The following is an 18,298-nucleotide window of genomic DNA, read 5'->3' as shown; positions in this document are numbered from 1 at the left end:
ACTAGCATTATATTGCCATTATTCAATATGAAATTCGACACACATATTACTGCTCCATTTCTTAACATTACACAATTATCACTGGAATTGCCATTATGACATTTAACAGTAAAATTATTTTTTTTAATAATTTTAAATTGCAATCCTTCTAAAGAAGCAGTTGGGCCATTCTTATGCTAGGAAGCACTAACTACTCGAAATTCTGGTATATTTTCACCTATATTGATATTATTTGATTCTTTCATCTCTAATATTCTTCTATATATTTGTTGAAGAGGTTTATTTGGAGTGCGGAGCAACCCTTTTAATTGCCCAAGGTAATTTTCAAAGGGGAAAGAGCTAAAGGAATCCAACGGACCATATTTTTCTACATCATCCCCTAGATGGATTAAATTGTGCACATTATACACTAAAAATTCAGGACCATATAAAGATCTACCTTTCTTTACAAAGTTCAACAACAGTTGTCTTGCATATGGTAAATGTTCTGCTATACACACTTTATTACTTAAAATTCTAATTGCTATGTGCAAACTCAAAAAATGAGCATAACAATCATGTGATAATAAATTCTTTAAAACAATCGGCCCTAAATACAAAAGAAACATCCTAAATTCAGTAGCCTTCCATCTGTCTACTTCCCTCAAACTTCGTGGTTTTCTTGGCAACTCATTAGGAATATATTTTGCAAAACTGATTAAATTATTTGACAAAATATCTATGTCCCTACTGCATAAACGTATACCAAGTGGACCTCGAATCCAAGAAACTAACAATTTTCTCATCACACCAAGACAAACTAAATGCATATAATCTAATGGAAACTGTGTGATAAGACCTAAATTCAATTTTAAAAGAGGCAATTTATCTCTGATATGTTCATTATCATCATCATCTGAAAATTTTAAAAAATCAGAATCTTTGCGCTTAGGTGAATTACAATCTTGAAAAGTCATTCTACTGAACCATTTTCCCTTTTGCCAACATCTTTCACATCCAAAATATCCATTGTGATTTTTTATGCATTTTACAAATGACCTTGCAGGACTATCACAAATAAAAGATTTTACATTAATTTGATAGCCAATATCTGATTGACCATCTGCCAGAGATGCTAATTCATCAATAAAGTCAGATAGGAACTCTTTTACATTTGTTGGTTTTGAAGATCCGCAAAATATTGCAACAGGAAAAGGCCTTCCATCTAATGTTTGATCAATTTTACAAAGAATAGTCCAAAATTGTTTATTTGAACTTTTGTATAATGGTAATCCATCGATGTTGAATGATAAATCCAATATCATGGCATTCTCAACTAAACCACCCTTGATTTTTTCTTTAATTGCAGGGCGTAATCCAAAATAAACCAAAATCACCACCACATATTTTTTTAACAAATGTAGACTGTGGTGTTTTCAACAATATACGAGCATCATTTGGCAAAGCATAATGTGGTTTAAGTATATGAAGCAAATCATTAATTAATGCATGCGTTGTATTATGCTTCATAAAGCAAGCACTAAGTTGCTTCTGAAGATCCATGTCATAAGTACTTTTATCAGGAATAATTAATATGCTTTCCTCAATTTCACTGCTTGTGGAATAAGAATCGCTAAGTATATTAAAATCAGAAGTGTCAGATTCAGAAAAATTTAAACCTAAGCATGGACTTTGTTCCACAGATTGATTAAGATTATCATCTGTAACTTTAATTCTTTTCCTTGCTAAACCCTGAGAATTTGACAATACATTGAAATCACCAGAATTTGAAATATCCTTCATATGCTCATCAACTCTAGCCTTAATATTTCTATTTACATTCCTTCGAGAAAGCCCGTTAATTCTGTACATCTTAAAATGTAAGTATAAAATTTAAAATTACTAAAAAGAAATTTACGCACACATACACACACACACACACACATATATATATATATATATATATATATATATAAATTGAATACAAAAGTATTAGAATCAAGTTAATAGGAAAAACAAAAATCAAATAAAAATTAAACCAAAAAAATTATTAAAAAAAGAATCCGGCCTGAAGACTTTTTCAAGGGTCACCCTCAGGCAGGGATTCAAATAAAGGGATTTTTTCTGTGAGGACATACAGACATTGTCTAATAATGATTCCTCGTGACCCGAAAATCCAATGAAATTATGCTCAAGAGATATACCATTTTAACAGAAAGGAAATACAAAATAACAAATTAGAAAAAAATAACCACAACAAAGTAAAAATACAATAACAAAAATAACAAAAACAGCATTAAAATTAAAAACGAAAAGGCCAGAACATACCATCCAACAGTCAAGGAAACTTTAAACACTCGATTGTGATTTCCTGTTTTTAAAAAAGTTAACGGTAAATTATGTAAACAGAGGTAGGCACCCAGCGCCATCTATTGAATGATCCAATATGCAAGTAAAGCTCTATTTTTATTAAAGCCAAAGGATTAATCCCAAACCATACCTTGTTTAATTAAAAAATTGACATTACAGTAATTTCTAGGAAAATCATTTTTAATTAAATTTTTAAGGAGGATATTTGATGCTTCAATATAAGAATTTTTATTATTGCAAACCCTTTTGATCCTGTTAACTTGTGAGAAAATTAGATTTTTGAAAATTTTAGAGTTTAGATTGGAATGGTAGTTACATAGTTTTGTTATTTTAAAGTTGAAATCATCCCTTTTATCGTATATACCAACTATTGTTTTATCATTAGCAATTTCGATTTTTAAATCCAGAAAGGTAGCCTCAAGTTGATTTTTATTTGTATCTTTTAGAATTAAATCTTTTGGATAGCAATTAGTAATAATATTAGTATTGTCGAAGTTAATCAAAAGTAGGTCATCAATATATCTCCACCCGTTTATTAAATTATATTTAATTATTTTTTTCTAGGTTTTTTTTCATTAGGTAAGATTACAGAGACTATTCCTGACCCTGATGAAAATGTCAGAGTTGTAGATGTACTCACGCCAAAGGGCAACTTCAGAAGATCTATTTCAAATATTAGTATTTTACAAATTTTAGATAATTTTATATTTCTTGTAAAATGATTAATTGCATTCAAGTGTTAATTGTAATTTTTGTGTCGTTTTCACGTAATTTGTTTATATATGATCAATTTTCCTTGTAATGTTGTATTGCGTAATGTGTGATATTTTGTATTTTTTGTAATATTTGAAACAAGTCATATATTTTAACGCATGGTGGGATGTTCCGTAGTGTGTGTCTGATTCGCCTTGGCGACGGAACTCTCCGTCAATTGACACACCTTTTTTATGACTCTCTCGGCAACGGGAGAGGAATAGAACTTCAACGCTGCGATGCATAACGCTTCTTCGCAATAAATCTCTTTCATGAAATTACAGTCCACTAGTTTTGCTTAAAATTAAGCACATCCCCTCAACCTTCATTACTGGGGGTTTGGAAATTTGCTAGGCTTTTAAATACTTTTTTTATACTAATAGGCCATTAACTGTTCTCACCGACAGCTTTTTAGTTCTAATTGTATTACAAAATTTTTCTTCTAAATCTCCTGTACATGTTCTCAAAATTGTAGACTAAACTTTAAAAAAAACAACATATTATTCTATTTTGAATCTTAGGACACTTTATAATCTTATGGAATGAAAAGAGATAAATTACAATATTAGTCATAGAACCTATGTCATATCTTCGTTGAATTTTATCGAAAGATATCGTTTCACACATCAAACAAAATCCAATGAAAAAATATCAGGAAATTTTAAGCATAGTGAGAACTATGAAGAAGAAATTCTAGTTATTTGTCATCACTAAACAGATGGGAAAATATCATTTGAGCAAGAATTTTCAGTAAAACTTTAATAACACCAAACATTTTAAATAAATTTAATCATCCAAATAACCCATTGTGTAATAGAAGAAAATAACAATTTAGACCACATTTTACTTCATTGTTTAAGATATTCGACCATTCAATGCTTCCTATGGAATAAACTGAGTATGAAACCCTTCAACAACCTTCAGATTCAAAGAACTCATTAGCAAATATTTGAAATTAAACAAAATCTCCATATTTTCATGCAAGATCTAATTTTTTTTCATCCATTATAGCTTAACTGTCAAAAGTCTTCACAGTTTCAGAAGATAGGTGTGAAATATCAAATATACTGATAATTAAAATCCTATCTTGAAATTATTACATGTTGAACAGTCGAAATAAGCAAGTTGTTTTCGAATTTGATGACCTGGTGAACAACAGTCTGCAGAATGTCAGACAATTGATTCTGTTTTCATTCATTCAGCTTGTAGATTCCGCTACATTTAGCAGCATGGTATTGTCAACATTGCGACAAGTTTTATCATATGTCGCGTTTTGCGAATAATTTTTAATCACCTAAAAAAACAATACGCTGCATGAAAATTTGTATGGATTACTACATTGTTTTGATCACTTGTTGTTGGAGCTCTTAGGGAAAATGAGTTTAGTTTAGTTATATTAACGTCCCGATATATTTAGAACAACATTAGGGCTATTTTAGGAAGGACATCGTAATTTTGGAACCTCGGTCAGGTGATGAGGACGACACCTGAGCTGGTATACCCCATCTCCAAACTTCCCGCCATGGATATCCGCCATTTGTAAATAAATTGCTGCTGATAAAATTCAGCATATTGGAGACATTGGATTTCCGAAACACAACAAGAAATTCAAGGAGTCTTCCTAGAAGCTTACTTTCCAGTTAAAAAAGTTATTTCGTATATGGGTATCAGCCTCCAGAAAAAAATAAACGAAAATTCTTAATTTGTACTTGAAGATAAATTTCAGATATGCCATTTCTTTATCTCTTTTTTTTTTGTATTTGCTCATTAAACAACCTATCTGATATTTCTAAAAGGAATATTCAAATATTATAACAGGTTACCAGTTCTAAAAAATATCAAAAGAAATGTAGTGTGCTTTTTCTTTTAGTGTCCTAATCTTTTTGTTATCTGTAATCATTGTATACATTTTAAATAAAAAAGAGTTTTTTTTTTAAAAGAAAAGCAATTCTTACTTTTTTATTTTTAATGTAGTGCGGTTTCATTATAAAGTCATTTATTTTTATAGATTTTGTTAAATGTTTGGAAACTGCCTAAGATTATTGAGATGAATTATAAAATATGTTCAGCATTTTGGAAACTAATTCAATTCCATTGTCCTAAACATAAATTACGATTGGGTTGTATACAGTTTTAAACAATTTTGTTGTCAAATGATTACCTTTTCACAATTTTTATTTTATTTATTTATTTATTATTATTTTTTGGTCCATAATTTTATATGCAGATTTCTTGTTTTTAAATATGAAAAAAAAAATGTATTCAATTTTTAGGAAATTCACTTTATTGTTATACATAATTTTGAAAAAAAGTCCGTTGTTTATACGGCATGAAATGTTATCTGAAAAATGCATGCGCTTGGTAGAAATACCGAAGGATTTATTGGGGTGATTATTATAATTAAAAGTAAAATTATACTTTAAGGTAATAATGTTTAATAATGTTAATTAAGTAACATAATTGAAGGTTATTTTTTAAACTTTCATATTAATAAACTATTTTTGTGTTTTATAACATAATTTTAGTGTTGTAAGTTATGTTTTCAAACAAAACCTTTCCTGCTATTATCTTTTAACGTAAGTCAAATTTATGGAAAAATCTTTTTAAAAATTTGGAATGTTTAAGAGATTCGCATAAATTTTAAATAATATAAATAGCCCTCCATGGTCTTTAGTGTAATTTTTATATTTTAAAGAATTTAGAAATGATTTAGTTTAATTAAAAAATACAAATTCGCAGTTAAACAAAGAGTTCTTTATATATAAAAATTATTAGAAGAAAATTCTCACAAAAATACCTTTTTAATTAAAAAATGTGGCATTAATCCTTTTATTTTTATTGTGAAATAGCAGTTTTATTTTAAATAGATATTTATTTATTTCACCAAAATTAAAAGTATTAGTCATAATTGATACTTTGTAAATAATAAAAATTAGATTTTGAGAAGTTCTTTAATATTTTATTTAATTTATTTCACTTCATATAGGATCCAACGACATTAATTTATTTAACATAAGCTTAATTATCAACTTGTATTATAATATATACAATTCTATAGTCAATAAAAAGTTAACAATTTCTTCGTTTGCTTCAACTATTATTTTATTTTGTTATAAAATTTAAAGAATGAAAAATTTGTTTCTATTATTCGTGAGATGCATTTAATTTCAGAATTATGTTACTGATTCAACATTTTTTGTTATTTCTTGTCATCCGATCGTACAATTCTTCTGTCCCGTACAAATAATTAATTATTGCAAATACTTATTTATTACAATTAAATTAGATATTAAATTTTTAATTACCTTGATGTCAATATGAAATTAATTACCGTTTGTTGTTTTGAAGCAAAATTAGAGGCATTTTATTTGCCCCCTGTCGGTGATGTACTGTTATTCTGTCGGAAAATTTCTGCCGCCACCTCTGAATCAAACATCTAGTATAATATTCCCGGACGCCAAATTACTGTAGTGCAGTGTGCTTTGTTTTGTTAAGACTATACTGCATATCCTCTTCCTGTTCAAATATACAAAGGCATAAAATTTAATGGCTTCACATTCTTCTGGTTCATTAACAAAATTCCATGTGAAAAAGAAACGAAAGTAAATTTCTAGACATCCTCTACAAAATACAATGAAGGGGGGGGGATGCATTGAACGTCTCCTGCATCGTGTTGCCATCTATAGGTTTAAATTTTATTTCGAATGTACTGTGTAATTTCAATTACAGTATCTTTTAATTAAACGAAATGTTCCTCAATATTTTCAATATAACTTTCAATATTGAAGCTTTCTGAATAGAAGATAATCGCTCTATGCCCTTTAACAAATTTTATAGAGGAATTTCTCCGATTTGTTGAGGGAATTTCATTCCGTACATAATAAAATAAAATTCTTACAATTTAAATAACCTACTCCATTGTTTTCGTCGTTAACTGTCATTCTACATAATTTCTATGATAAAATTCTTTCTATAAAATATAGAAAAAGCATTTTATAAACTCATATTTTTGGTTACTTCCCATTGTCTATTAATAATTCGAGAATTACGATTTTGCATATCTCTATTTTAATTAATCTATTAATTAATTTAAGAAATTCTATGATTTAAATGTCTGTTGATTTAGCAATAATGTCAGTAAAAAGGTATTGGATTCATAAGTTTAGTTTTCTTTCATTTTTCATAATTTTTCTTTCATTTTTTTCCAAGAAAAATTGCTTTAGTTACAAGCCTATCGAACCACGTCAACGGCAACTATCTAAAATAATATTTGGAATCCAACCTTTGCGTCTACAATTTCAGTATGAGGCCTTACTGGCATCATTCCATAAACTCCAAACTCCACTTCTGTTAAATGTAAACACAATCAAACCAGAAAGACTGGAGGAAAAAAAAACTAATTCTAAAAGCTAAAAACTAACGTCACTAATTTTGTAATATTTTTGTATAAATGATTTAAATTAGAAGATGCACTGAATGAAAAAATTATTGAACGTGAAAATTATTTGAAATTTAATAAATTTATCAAAGATTGCTGATATGAATTTTGTTCTTTTAAAGTTTGAGCATTACGGTGTAAACTTACTTTATTTTTCTACGTCTAGCTTATTGATTTTTGATAAACAAGGTAACGATTTATGTATAATATTTCAATATTTTAATTGCTTGTATTTTTCATTTAAAAATATTCACACCTTCCTTTGTGGATGATACATGTTACACTTTTCTGCAATTCCGCAGACTAAAACCAGAATTAAATGTTTTAATGTTGATACACTGCATAAAAAATCATTTCTATTTTTATATTGAACGTAATTCAAATCTTTTGTAATATAAATAAATACTTACGGTTTCCACTATATTGTTAATGCTTAGAATGTATGCTAAAAATTTAATTTTTTGCCGAGAATTTTAATTCTTTATCACATGCGTCGGGATTTGATAACATATTTAAAAAAATGCAATTCAAACAAAGTAAAATTGGATATGGTTTACTTTGATATACAGGTGTTAATAATCCTTTATACGTTAATTCCTGCTTATAAATCGGTATAAGCGGTAATTTGTTTATAACTACTACCTTTCAGCATAATATTATAGTTGCGATAATATTATGCTTAAAAGTAATGTGCTTTATTTCTGAAAGAGCTTTAGCTTTTATTTGTATGAAATTCTGAATATAAGTTTAGCATTTATCATTATTAAGTTTAACATTATTGATGATGAAAAACTGATATTACAAAATTAACGAGTGGGTAAAAAACCCTTTTATTCTCAGTCGAATATAATTCAGGAATGAAATTACGCTTATTCATTCATTTATTTTTTGGACAGCAGTTGTACTACCCATAAGCAAAAGGTGAAACTTCCCAGGCCATTAATCAAAAATCACTTGAGAAAAGTCATGCTTGAGAAATGTCAAATAAATTGGAAAGAAGGTAGAACGAGTAGGAAGAAGTGTCTAATGTTATCCCAAAAGTCAGTCTATAACTGAGTAAGAAAAGACGTTATCTTCTGTATAAAGCATGGCGTATTTCCAACCTACCTCAAAAGATTTGTAATTTCTATACAACTTTTCCAAATGTAAAGGTATCAGAGCTAAACTTCACTACGCCATTCTCAGTTGAGAAAAGTCACGTTCGAAAAATGGCAAATACACCGGAATAAACGCAGAACGGCTAGGAGTGTGTTCTGGCATTTGAGGAAACACCTAATTTACTACGAGAATGACTTAGGAGAATCGTGACTAACAACTTCTCCAGGCAAGGAATCTGTAAAAGAATAAATTCTGCTCTTCAAAATTTTTAAATAACCCTTTAATCTCTATGAAAGACAATGGTTGACTCTTTAATAGTTTTTATTTTTATTTTCTACAAAATTAAAAATGCGCAAGGAAATTAAGCAACCGTAGCAGACCTGAACGTTTAATGCGTGTTCTTTTTGGACCCATATACCGCAAATGTGAACTGAATACTAACTATAGCCCTGTGCTTTCAGATCCACACGAACTTTAGAAACAGGAAAACAAATGGAAAAGCTTCTCTTTCGTTATTTTTTTCCCTGAATTACGAATATTTTAAATGTGCTTGGATGTTATTTTTTTGAATATAACTTTTTTCTGTGTATATGTATATGTTAATAATAATTATTATTAAGCTTTCTATATTATTCTAAATATCTTTTTTTTTCAGTTGTGTTTTAGTATTATTTTTTAATATTTTTTAAGTTATAATTTTTCTTTATTTGAATGATGAAAGTAATAGCCATTTTCTTATTTTTAAATCCGTTGTCCTATTTTCAGTGTAAAATGCATGAAGAGTCTCATGTTTTTCTATGTTATTAGTGTTTTTTCCTCCTTCTTTTTAAGATTTCACAGGCTCTAGTTGTTTTGTTTTGCTCCAGTGTACTATCTAAAAAAAATTTTTCATCCATTTCCTAAAAAGTGTAATAAACAAATCCGTACTCTTTTGAGGTCCTTCGAAAAAGTGTCTATGCTCGTTCAACCGTTAAATAGTTATAATGGTTTCAGACACAGAGGCATAATACCATGTTCTATCTATGTCGATAATCGCTTTGTCTGGCCGAAATTCTACTTCTTAATAAAATCGCTGTAAAACAAAACAAAAAAAGTTTTTTTTTCCGCCTAAAATACTGTCAGTAAAATATTGTTTCAATCACATGGGAAATTGATTTTATAATTTTTTTTTTTTCATTTCTTCTTATTTTCAGCTTTTCATTATATGTAAGATTGACAGCAACTATAAATTCATTTCCAAAAATTTCTTTGAATTTTTTTAAACATAATTTTTAAATTTTCTCTTCCTTTTTTTCAGTAATAATAATTTTTTTCATCCAGTCTCTTAGATATACAGAAGTTTTACCAATGTGGCAAATTGTTTTAATAAATAAATACTTCTGTAGAAAATATTATACAAAACGATGATGGAAATTTTATATTGGTTAGCTGGGGAGAGAGGGGAAATATTCAGATCATGATTTTTTTATTTTACATTCCGATAATATTAAAAGATTTAATGATTTTGCAGCAATTCTTTAAACTGATAGTCTTCATTTTAAGATTTAAAAAACCTACCTTAAAATTAAGCACAGAAATTCGTTTCTTTTTTGAAATGCTTCTAGAATTCCTTTTTCTTTGTAAATTTTCATTTTTTATATGTTTTATTGTTATTATTAGACTTATTCTGTCTTTAGATATATTAATTCCATGGTTTATACAGCATTTTTAATTAATAGAATAGATTATCTCTGAAAAAGAATGAAAATATAGACTTATCTTAATTGTTTATTTAAAAATGTCATTTTTGCAATTGCAGAGAGCTTTGTGGCATTAAATGATTCCTTAAAAAAATTGGATATAAATACAAGAAAAAAAATAACCCACAGATTTTTTGCAAATCCCATTAAATTTGTCCAGAAAATGTCCGAAAATCTCTGGACAATATAAGCTAAATCTAATTTGAGAATGCTTTGTTTCATCATCCCGATTTCAAGAGGTGAAAAAAACTCGCATTTCTGTCAACTGTACTAATGATATTAAGATCACAAATCTATTTATTGTGTACTTTTATTTCATTTGATGTGTTTCATGTTTTTAAAGATCAAATCAATTTTTAATTCCTTCCTGATGGGCTAGAGTTTCGAAATTTTGTGTACTTGTTTTTAATATTTTTTTTCTTATGCTACCTACTTGAAAAACATTAAATATTTATTAAATTATTATAATTTTAAATTATTTTTAAATATATTTACAGACAAAGAGTTAATTGAAAAGTTTTCAGAAAACTGTTTTGTTCTGATGAAGTTGATAAAGGCTAGAATGTGCTAGTTACCGCGGTTATTTTGATATCTAATCAATATAAAATGGACATTTTTCTGTATGTACCAGCTTTAAAGACATAGAAAAAAATTAGAGGACTATCTTTTGGGGCATGGCTAAGAACTGCTGATTTAACTGGATGAGATTTCAATGAATTCAAACATGTCTCTTGAGTAATTTTCTCCCCAGTACGATCCAAACTTGCTTCTTCAGCCATAAAATCCAACCAGACCTTTTCTAGATGACGATTGAATTCATTATCTTTATTAAAGTATCCTCATACGATTTCTTTGGAATATTATCGCTGTCTGATTAAAATTACACCTTTCATATAATCTTCATAATAATTCAGTGCTATTCTATGACAGGAACAGTTATTTAAAACCATTATAATGGTCGAATATAATATTATGGCTTAAAATACTTAAAATAAGTAATTAAAATAACATGGAATTTAGGGAAAAATGGAATCGAGTATTTAATCCTAATTTTTTTATTTTACTTTAATGAACAAAATTTACTTTGATGGATTCCAAAAATTCCTCTCATGAAGATAAATGGTTGAATATATTTTCTAAAGTTGCATCAAGTCCTGTATTGCAATGGGGAATTTTTATAAATTAATATACTTTTCTGTAACTTTTAAATATATCAGATAAACCACCAAAAGTTAAATTCTCTTGCAAGGTTTTTCATCCAGTTAACAACATTTTGATATTTGCTCCTATCTGTATCGTGCTTAAATGCCTTAACCAAATCTTTAAATCAACTGTTCTCACCAATTTCACTTCATAAGTAATTTCTTTATGAAAATATTACCAAGTGATTAATTTTAAATATTAGCTGAATGTATTTCTGATTTTTAAAAAAAGGCCCAAAACATTGCGAATTTCTGGAAAAAAAGATTCACCATTGACTTCTTTGTTTGAATATCATCCTATTCTGTAATGGAAGGACATTTGGGGACGGGAATTGAAATATTAATTTCATTTTAGATTATAAAAACAATAAGATAGATATCTATAACGTCAAATTTAACTCACATCAAACCCAAATGTCTGTTGAATTTTTGGTGCAATCAAATATGAAATTAAGATTCTCTGATCCCGAAGAACAGGCTCAACTACCAGGTTACTGTGTCCAATAATAAAAAAAACTAAAGGTTTCTCAAAATTTATTTTTAATGTTTAAAATAGTTTAGGCTTTAATATGTTAGGATATAATCCATAATGTTACGTCATATGGATTCGGGGCAAATAACACCAGCAGCTCTGACATGACAAATGAAATTATGTTTGCAAGATACAAATGGCTTGTTGGTTTTGTTGTTTACTATATTTTTCACAATCATAGGGATATGATGACTTAGGAAAAAAATTCTAAATAATTCTAGTTCTTTTCCTGGGAGTGATATCCATTTTTTCCCCTCATCTGAGAACTAAAAAAAATTACACAATCGGCCACTTCTAAAGAGCAGATGAAACGCAACTGAAGCAAAATTTCTTTAGTTATGATGATCAAATTGTCAGACCATTTTAGGTAATCTAGGGCAACTTCCCTTCTTTAAAAAAAGGCACTAAATCGGCTTCAGACTGTAAATTCCTGTGAAGAGACGAATTCTATGAAAAATGACCCTTGCCTCAATTAATTAGCACAGTTCATACCATGAAGTATCAAAAACTAATTTATTTGATTAGATATCATTTTTCTGAATTTTAAGGAAGAAAGAATTGACCTTTCAATGCTGAGTTAGTAGGAGGAAATCATTTTCATTTTCCCTTACTGTCCATCAATTAATTCACTATACACGATTATACTTAACAAGAGTATCAAGTTCTTTTGTTACGATTTTTAACACATATGCAATCTAATTATTGTATCTATTAATTGCTTTTTCCGAAGGTGGGAGGGAGTATAGTAGAACTTGGATTTGCTACCTTCCTTTCATAGAGCTCAGATTATTCCTGAAAATTCAATTTATATATAACTTAAGAATAAATTTAAGCTTAAAGAAATAGTTTCAACAAATATCTATCGTATTAATGAGTTAATGGCATTTTAATGGTTTATTAAATTCATGCTCACGTACACTCATTAATTAATTTGCACCAATTGAATCTCGAAATCTACTGCTATCTTTAAAGAGATAAAAGGACGTGACGTTATAATCCAGCATTAGATGGTGTGTAATTTTTTGCTACTTGATCTGCGAAGCCTTATTTATCATGTGCATGTGGTAAAATGTGTTCCTATTATTCATGCTTATAATTTTAACATTGTTGCTTATATATTATTTTACATAATTTTTTGTATTTTTAAATTATTTTTAATTTTTTGTATTTGTATTTTTTAAATCTTATTCGATATTTCCGAGTGCCATCTATTGGTTTTTAAATTCCTGAAAATAAAGAATATTGATGTCTTTAGAAGTCTCGAACTTTACTTTCCATTTTCATATCGGTAATTATTGCTTGCGTTCCTGCGAATTTGAAACAGCTGCTTATTTTGAAGAATAAAAAATATTACGAATATAGAAAAAATATCATTTTTAATGTAAAGAAATAAATAAAACAATTTTTCAATTTTTAGAATCAACTATAGAGGAATCTACAATAAATATCGAACTCTCGGCGTGCTTAATAATAATAATAATAAAACCAATCAAAACTAAAACTGGATACTAAAAGTATTTTGCAACAATAAAATTTAAAAAAAAAATAATAATTAAAAAAGCAATAAATCAATATGGTTGCATTATTCCGTTAATTCAAATTCATATAAAGACAATTCTAAAGATTCACTTACTCTTATTAAAGCACTGTGAATTTGAAGAAAATGCAGTGAGTGCGCAAAGTTCTTCCCTAGTTATAATAATTTATTTCCAAATAACCGTCGAATGTAATGTAATTTTGTTATCATCGGACAGCTCACATTTAAAAGGTTTTTCTAGGTAAAACAGATGGTGCTCCTTTTAAGTGAAAAGTGAATCAATAGTACATTTTTAAGGAGGACATCATTTTTGCCAGAAATGGTGTCGATGAAGGTAATAGCAAAATGTGTGCCTTGGTTTCGAGATATAAATAATTTAAATGTTGTTATGGAAGCTATTCTCTTGATGGAAAGGTAATAAAGCGAATTATGAATGATGTTCTGATGCATTATTTGATTTTTTTAAAAAAATATATCAAGTGAGAAGTTTTGTCCTTACCATACTCGCATTAAAAAAAAGAGCTGAAGACTAGGATAAAAAGTTCTATGTGTATCGTTACAGACGACATGTTAAAGAATACGTGCGAGAACTAGAATACATTCTCTCAACTAGACATTCTCTGAGTTACCAAAAGAGTAGACGTTGAAATTTACAGATGTATGTGGTCTTATTAAAAAATTTATAACGGCGCTTACAATATATCCAAACAAATATATGCTTAATTATCACAATTTTCGGACAATAAATTTTTATAGTAAGGACAATACTTTGTGCTCAACTTGTATATATCCATGTGAATTCATAAAATAAGAACAATTCCTCACAAATTTATAAATTTAATTGTGTGGAAAGAGGGCAGTTTAAATTTATATCGTTATTCCTTCGTATGCATTTTTGGCTTTTTAATCCCTGTTCAGATTTATCTCAACTATTTTGAAATTCATTTTTATTCTCCGTTGCACAGTAAATTTTAAATGCGACTTTTTTCTTTTTCATATCTATTTTTCATAGTTCAGAGAGAAAAAAACCAACGCATAAGCATTTATGAGGAAAAATGTCAAATTATTAAGCATTTTAATCAAGCAAATTAAGCAAAATTAATTAGCCTAATGAATAGCTACTGTGCGTGAACATGATTGAATGAAGAAATGAGGATGACATATCAATATTCCTGATATCTCTATATTACCCATATTATAAAGCTACCTAAATCCTATTTTTTTAGCTTAAGAGCACTTTTCACTCATGCCTCCAAGTTGGCTACGGTAATAGTAATTTTCATCTAAATAGCAAAGCTATTTAAATTCTTATCTAAGCTTAAAAAAAAGTTTTTTTGCCTGGAAGAAAAGTGTGGTTCAATTAAAAGTAAAATGTACTTCAAAATAAATGAGCACTCACAATTTCAAATTATAAAATATTTATCAAATTGAAAATATATTGATATCACGAAGCTTTAATATAACTAATTTTTTTATTACTACATTTTTATTCTAAACGCAATATATATATTAAAAATTTCTCTTTTAAATTAAGCACAGCTATACAATATGAAGCCAGTCCCTAAATGCGCATTTTGATACATAGATGCTTCCACAAAACATACCAAAAAATTACAACAACAAAACAGCATTAAAATTAATTATTGAGTGATGATTAGTTTGATTATGCAATGAGTTGACAGAATTTTGTAAAGCAAACTGCATTCACTTAGGTACACAGAAATTCTTAAAATAGTGGTTGGTAGCTGATTGTCTAGATGCGTCTAATTTTAATCTTTCTCTGATTATTTCTTATAACAACTTTGCAAAGTTTATGTACGCCATTGTTAATGATAATGGATTTGGAAAATAAAAGGAAATGGCCTAAGAAATCCAGTTAAACATCACAGCAATAATATTAAAATTTAAATAAAATATCCTTTCTAGACTTACGTTAAAAAAATTATTTTTAGGATTTTTTGTGATTTCTGAATATATGTTTACAAAACAGTTTCAAGTGTTTTTAAAAGGTCTCGACAATCTTAATTAGTTGTATTAGCTGCGCCTTTAATTGCAAAAGTAATTTTTTAACTCTGTTTTTAAAAACATTGACACTTAACTCTTAGTTTCCCATTAAAACAAATCAGCCAGCCTTGAAGTTAATATGCCTAAAAGTAACAATTTCATGCATAATTACATTTATTTGTGAAAGAAGTGCCAGTGTACGAATGGAAACAGGATGCCCGAATTGAAAAAAAAAAGTATCCTCCATGATCTCAATGTGTTCCATATGCCGTGCAAGTGAACTCCCAAGGACTCGCGCTTGAAATATTCAACACGCGGAAACAGAGTGAAGTCTTGAAAATTGACAAACAGCAATAAACCATATGGTGGCTCTTGTTATTCTAATTTTTGGCATAGAAAAAAAATTCTTAACGAAGAGATATTCAAAATTTTTCCCTGGTCAATTTTTTTGATATTTTTGATTTCAAACAGCAAATAGATTATTAATTATTCAGTTGAAAAGCAATATTCCAAGCTTTTTTCACCAATGACCGCAATCTTTTTTCTGCAAATTTTTATCGTTACCTCCAATTCCGAAATAAAATTTTAAAAAAAAAAAGAAAAATTCAAATAATAAAAATTATAAATAAATTCGATTTAAAATGGCTACCCTTAAATTAAAAATAATATACATGTTTCATATACATTTTGTAACTATTTTTGAATAAAAACGTTGAATAATTTAGAAAACATAATACGATATGAAAGTTTTTGGAACCACATTTTTTAAAAACTGAAACCTTATATCAAAAGTGTAACTTCTGTTTTTTTAAGCTATTAATCAGAAAAGACGATTGACTCAGGCCGTTGATTTATGATTTTAACTTTTTGCAATGTTGTAACTAAAAATAATTATTATTTATGAAGAAAGTCAAGATGAGGCTTAATTACGAATTTAGAGTCAAACCTGAAATAAAAGTTCAAAGTAGTGGTGCAGATTTAAATATATTACTAACAATTTAAAATTTGGAAAAGAATACAAACTCAACCAAGTCTCAAACGATGATATCTTTCTTCACCAAGTCTGAGATTTCATATAAAAAAAGTAATCTCTCAATATATTTAAATAGAATTTTAAACATAAATATTTTTTATGAGACTACCAAAACTATTTAGAATGTTCCTTATTGAGAAAAAATCATACTTTAGAAGCTCTGATGATTGCGTAAATTATCGTGGATGATTATTATTTTGATTAAAAATAAATGCGGTCTATTTTTCCATGATTATATTATTTATTTACATGACTGTCACCGGTCTCACCTTCTAGATAATTATAAGTTGCATGTAAACCAGCAAGAAAAATAACTGCAATTATGATCTTGGCTAGTTAGACGAATGATAATTTTATGCTTCATAAAAATAGAGACAGATACACTTAACAAAACGAAACAGAAAGATGAGGATTTTGAACGGAGAAATATATGCGTATAAAATAAATGCATATAAAATGAAATAGAAATATTTTTGATGTCTTAATAAAGTGAAACATGTATTATTTTAACATCTTAAATGTCTCTACGAGTTGTAAATTACCATCGGTATTATTAAGAATGCTGGATTACAAAACATAATGCGATCAAAAGTAAGTAGATGCCAAATATCTATTAAAATCAGTAATATCTTCATTTAGAAAACGAAATACGAAAAGAATATTAAATCTTTAAAATTGAATGATATGCCTTCGTTTACTTTTTTGTTAAATATTCAGGGTTGTACAATGTACATGGATCGATAACAAAACGTTTGTTAAATGCACATAAACTTCATAGCTACAGTACTAATAACTGTACAATTAACACAAGCATTTTATATTATCTTTATTTATTGATTATGTCAATAGTTCTAAGCAAATAAAACTGTAAACTGAAAGGAATTTGAAGATGAAATTGAAGTAAATGAGATTAGAATCGATTGTGTCATAACTATAAACTGGAAAGAAAAAAAATCATAATGATAGACATTTATTTTTCAGTTCCATATCTTATTTTCTTATTTATAAATTAATACAAGAAACTGTTTGTGCTTGACAATATTTTTACGTCATTATATATATATTAAAGAAAATATTCTTGAGTGAATTTTAGTTAGGTTGCAATAGACATGCTTAAAAGATTCGTTTTAATTGGTTCAATTCAAAATACAGTAGTTAATAAACTTTAATTGTTTAATATGGTATTTCTATCAGCATAGTCTTACATAGATAATAATTCTTTAGCATTATTATCGTATGTATTATATATGAAATTTACTATTATTATTTTTGTGAAAATGTAACTGTAAATGTAAAAAAAAAGCCCAGGAAAATTTTTGTTCGTTTTTTGGTAATATACATTTTAATTTTGCAACCTTCTCTGAAAGAAGAAATCATTGTGAACTTTAAAAATATTTGTATGTGGAATCGCAAATTAATTATATATATATATATATATATATATATATATATATATATATATATATATATATATATATATATATATATATATATATATATATAAATGTAAGCCAATGGTTGGAAGAAATGCATTTTAGAATTAGAAATTTCAGTTTATTTGATTAGCTGGACTAATTCAATCAATAAATTTTGTAAAACTGATATGCAGCTAT

General features: G+C 27.7%; 1 protein-coding gene across 1 annotated transcript; it reads right to left on the bottom strand.

Annotated features, from left to right (window-relative positions):
- Window positions 1-176: 176 nt before the first annotated feature.
- Window positions 177-14,842, bottom strand: LOC129959167 (uncharacterized). Its single transcript, XM_056071989.1, has 4 exons — window positions 14,839-14,842; window positions 11,186-11,247; window positions 1,529-1,851; window positions 177-1,404 (listed from the first exon to the last, which is right to left on the bottom strand). The coding sequence occupies exons 1-4, from the start codon at window positions 14,840-14,842 to the stop codon at window positions 177-179; spliced, it is 1,617 nt and encodes a 538-aa protein (XP_055927964.1).
- Between the last annotated feature and the right edge of the window lie 3,456 nt (window positions 14,843-18,298).

This window comes from Argiope bruennichi, chromosome X1, assembly GCF_947563725.1.
Source record: "Argiope bruennichi chromosome X1, qqArgBrue1.1, whole genome shotgun sequence".
Taxonomy (NCBI): domain Eukaryota; kingdom Metazoa; phylum Arthropoda; class Arachnida; order Araneae; family Araneidae; genus Argiope; species Argiope bruennichi.
Note: the sequence above shows the minus strand (reverse complement) of the source record. Positions and strands in the feature narration are given on the sequence as shown.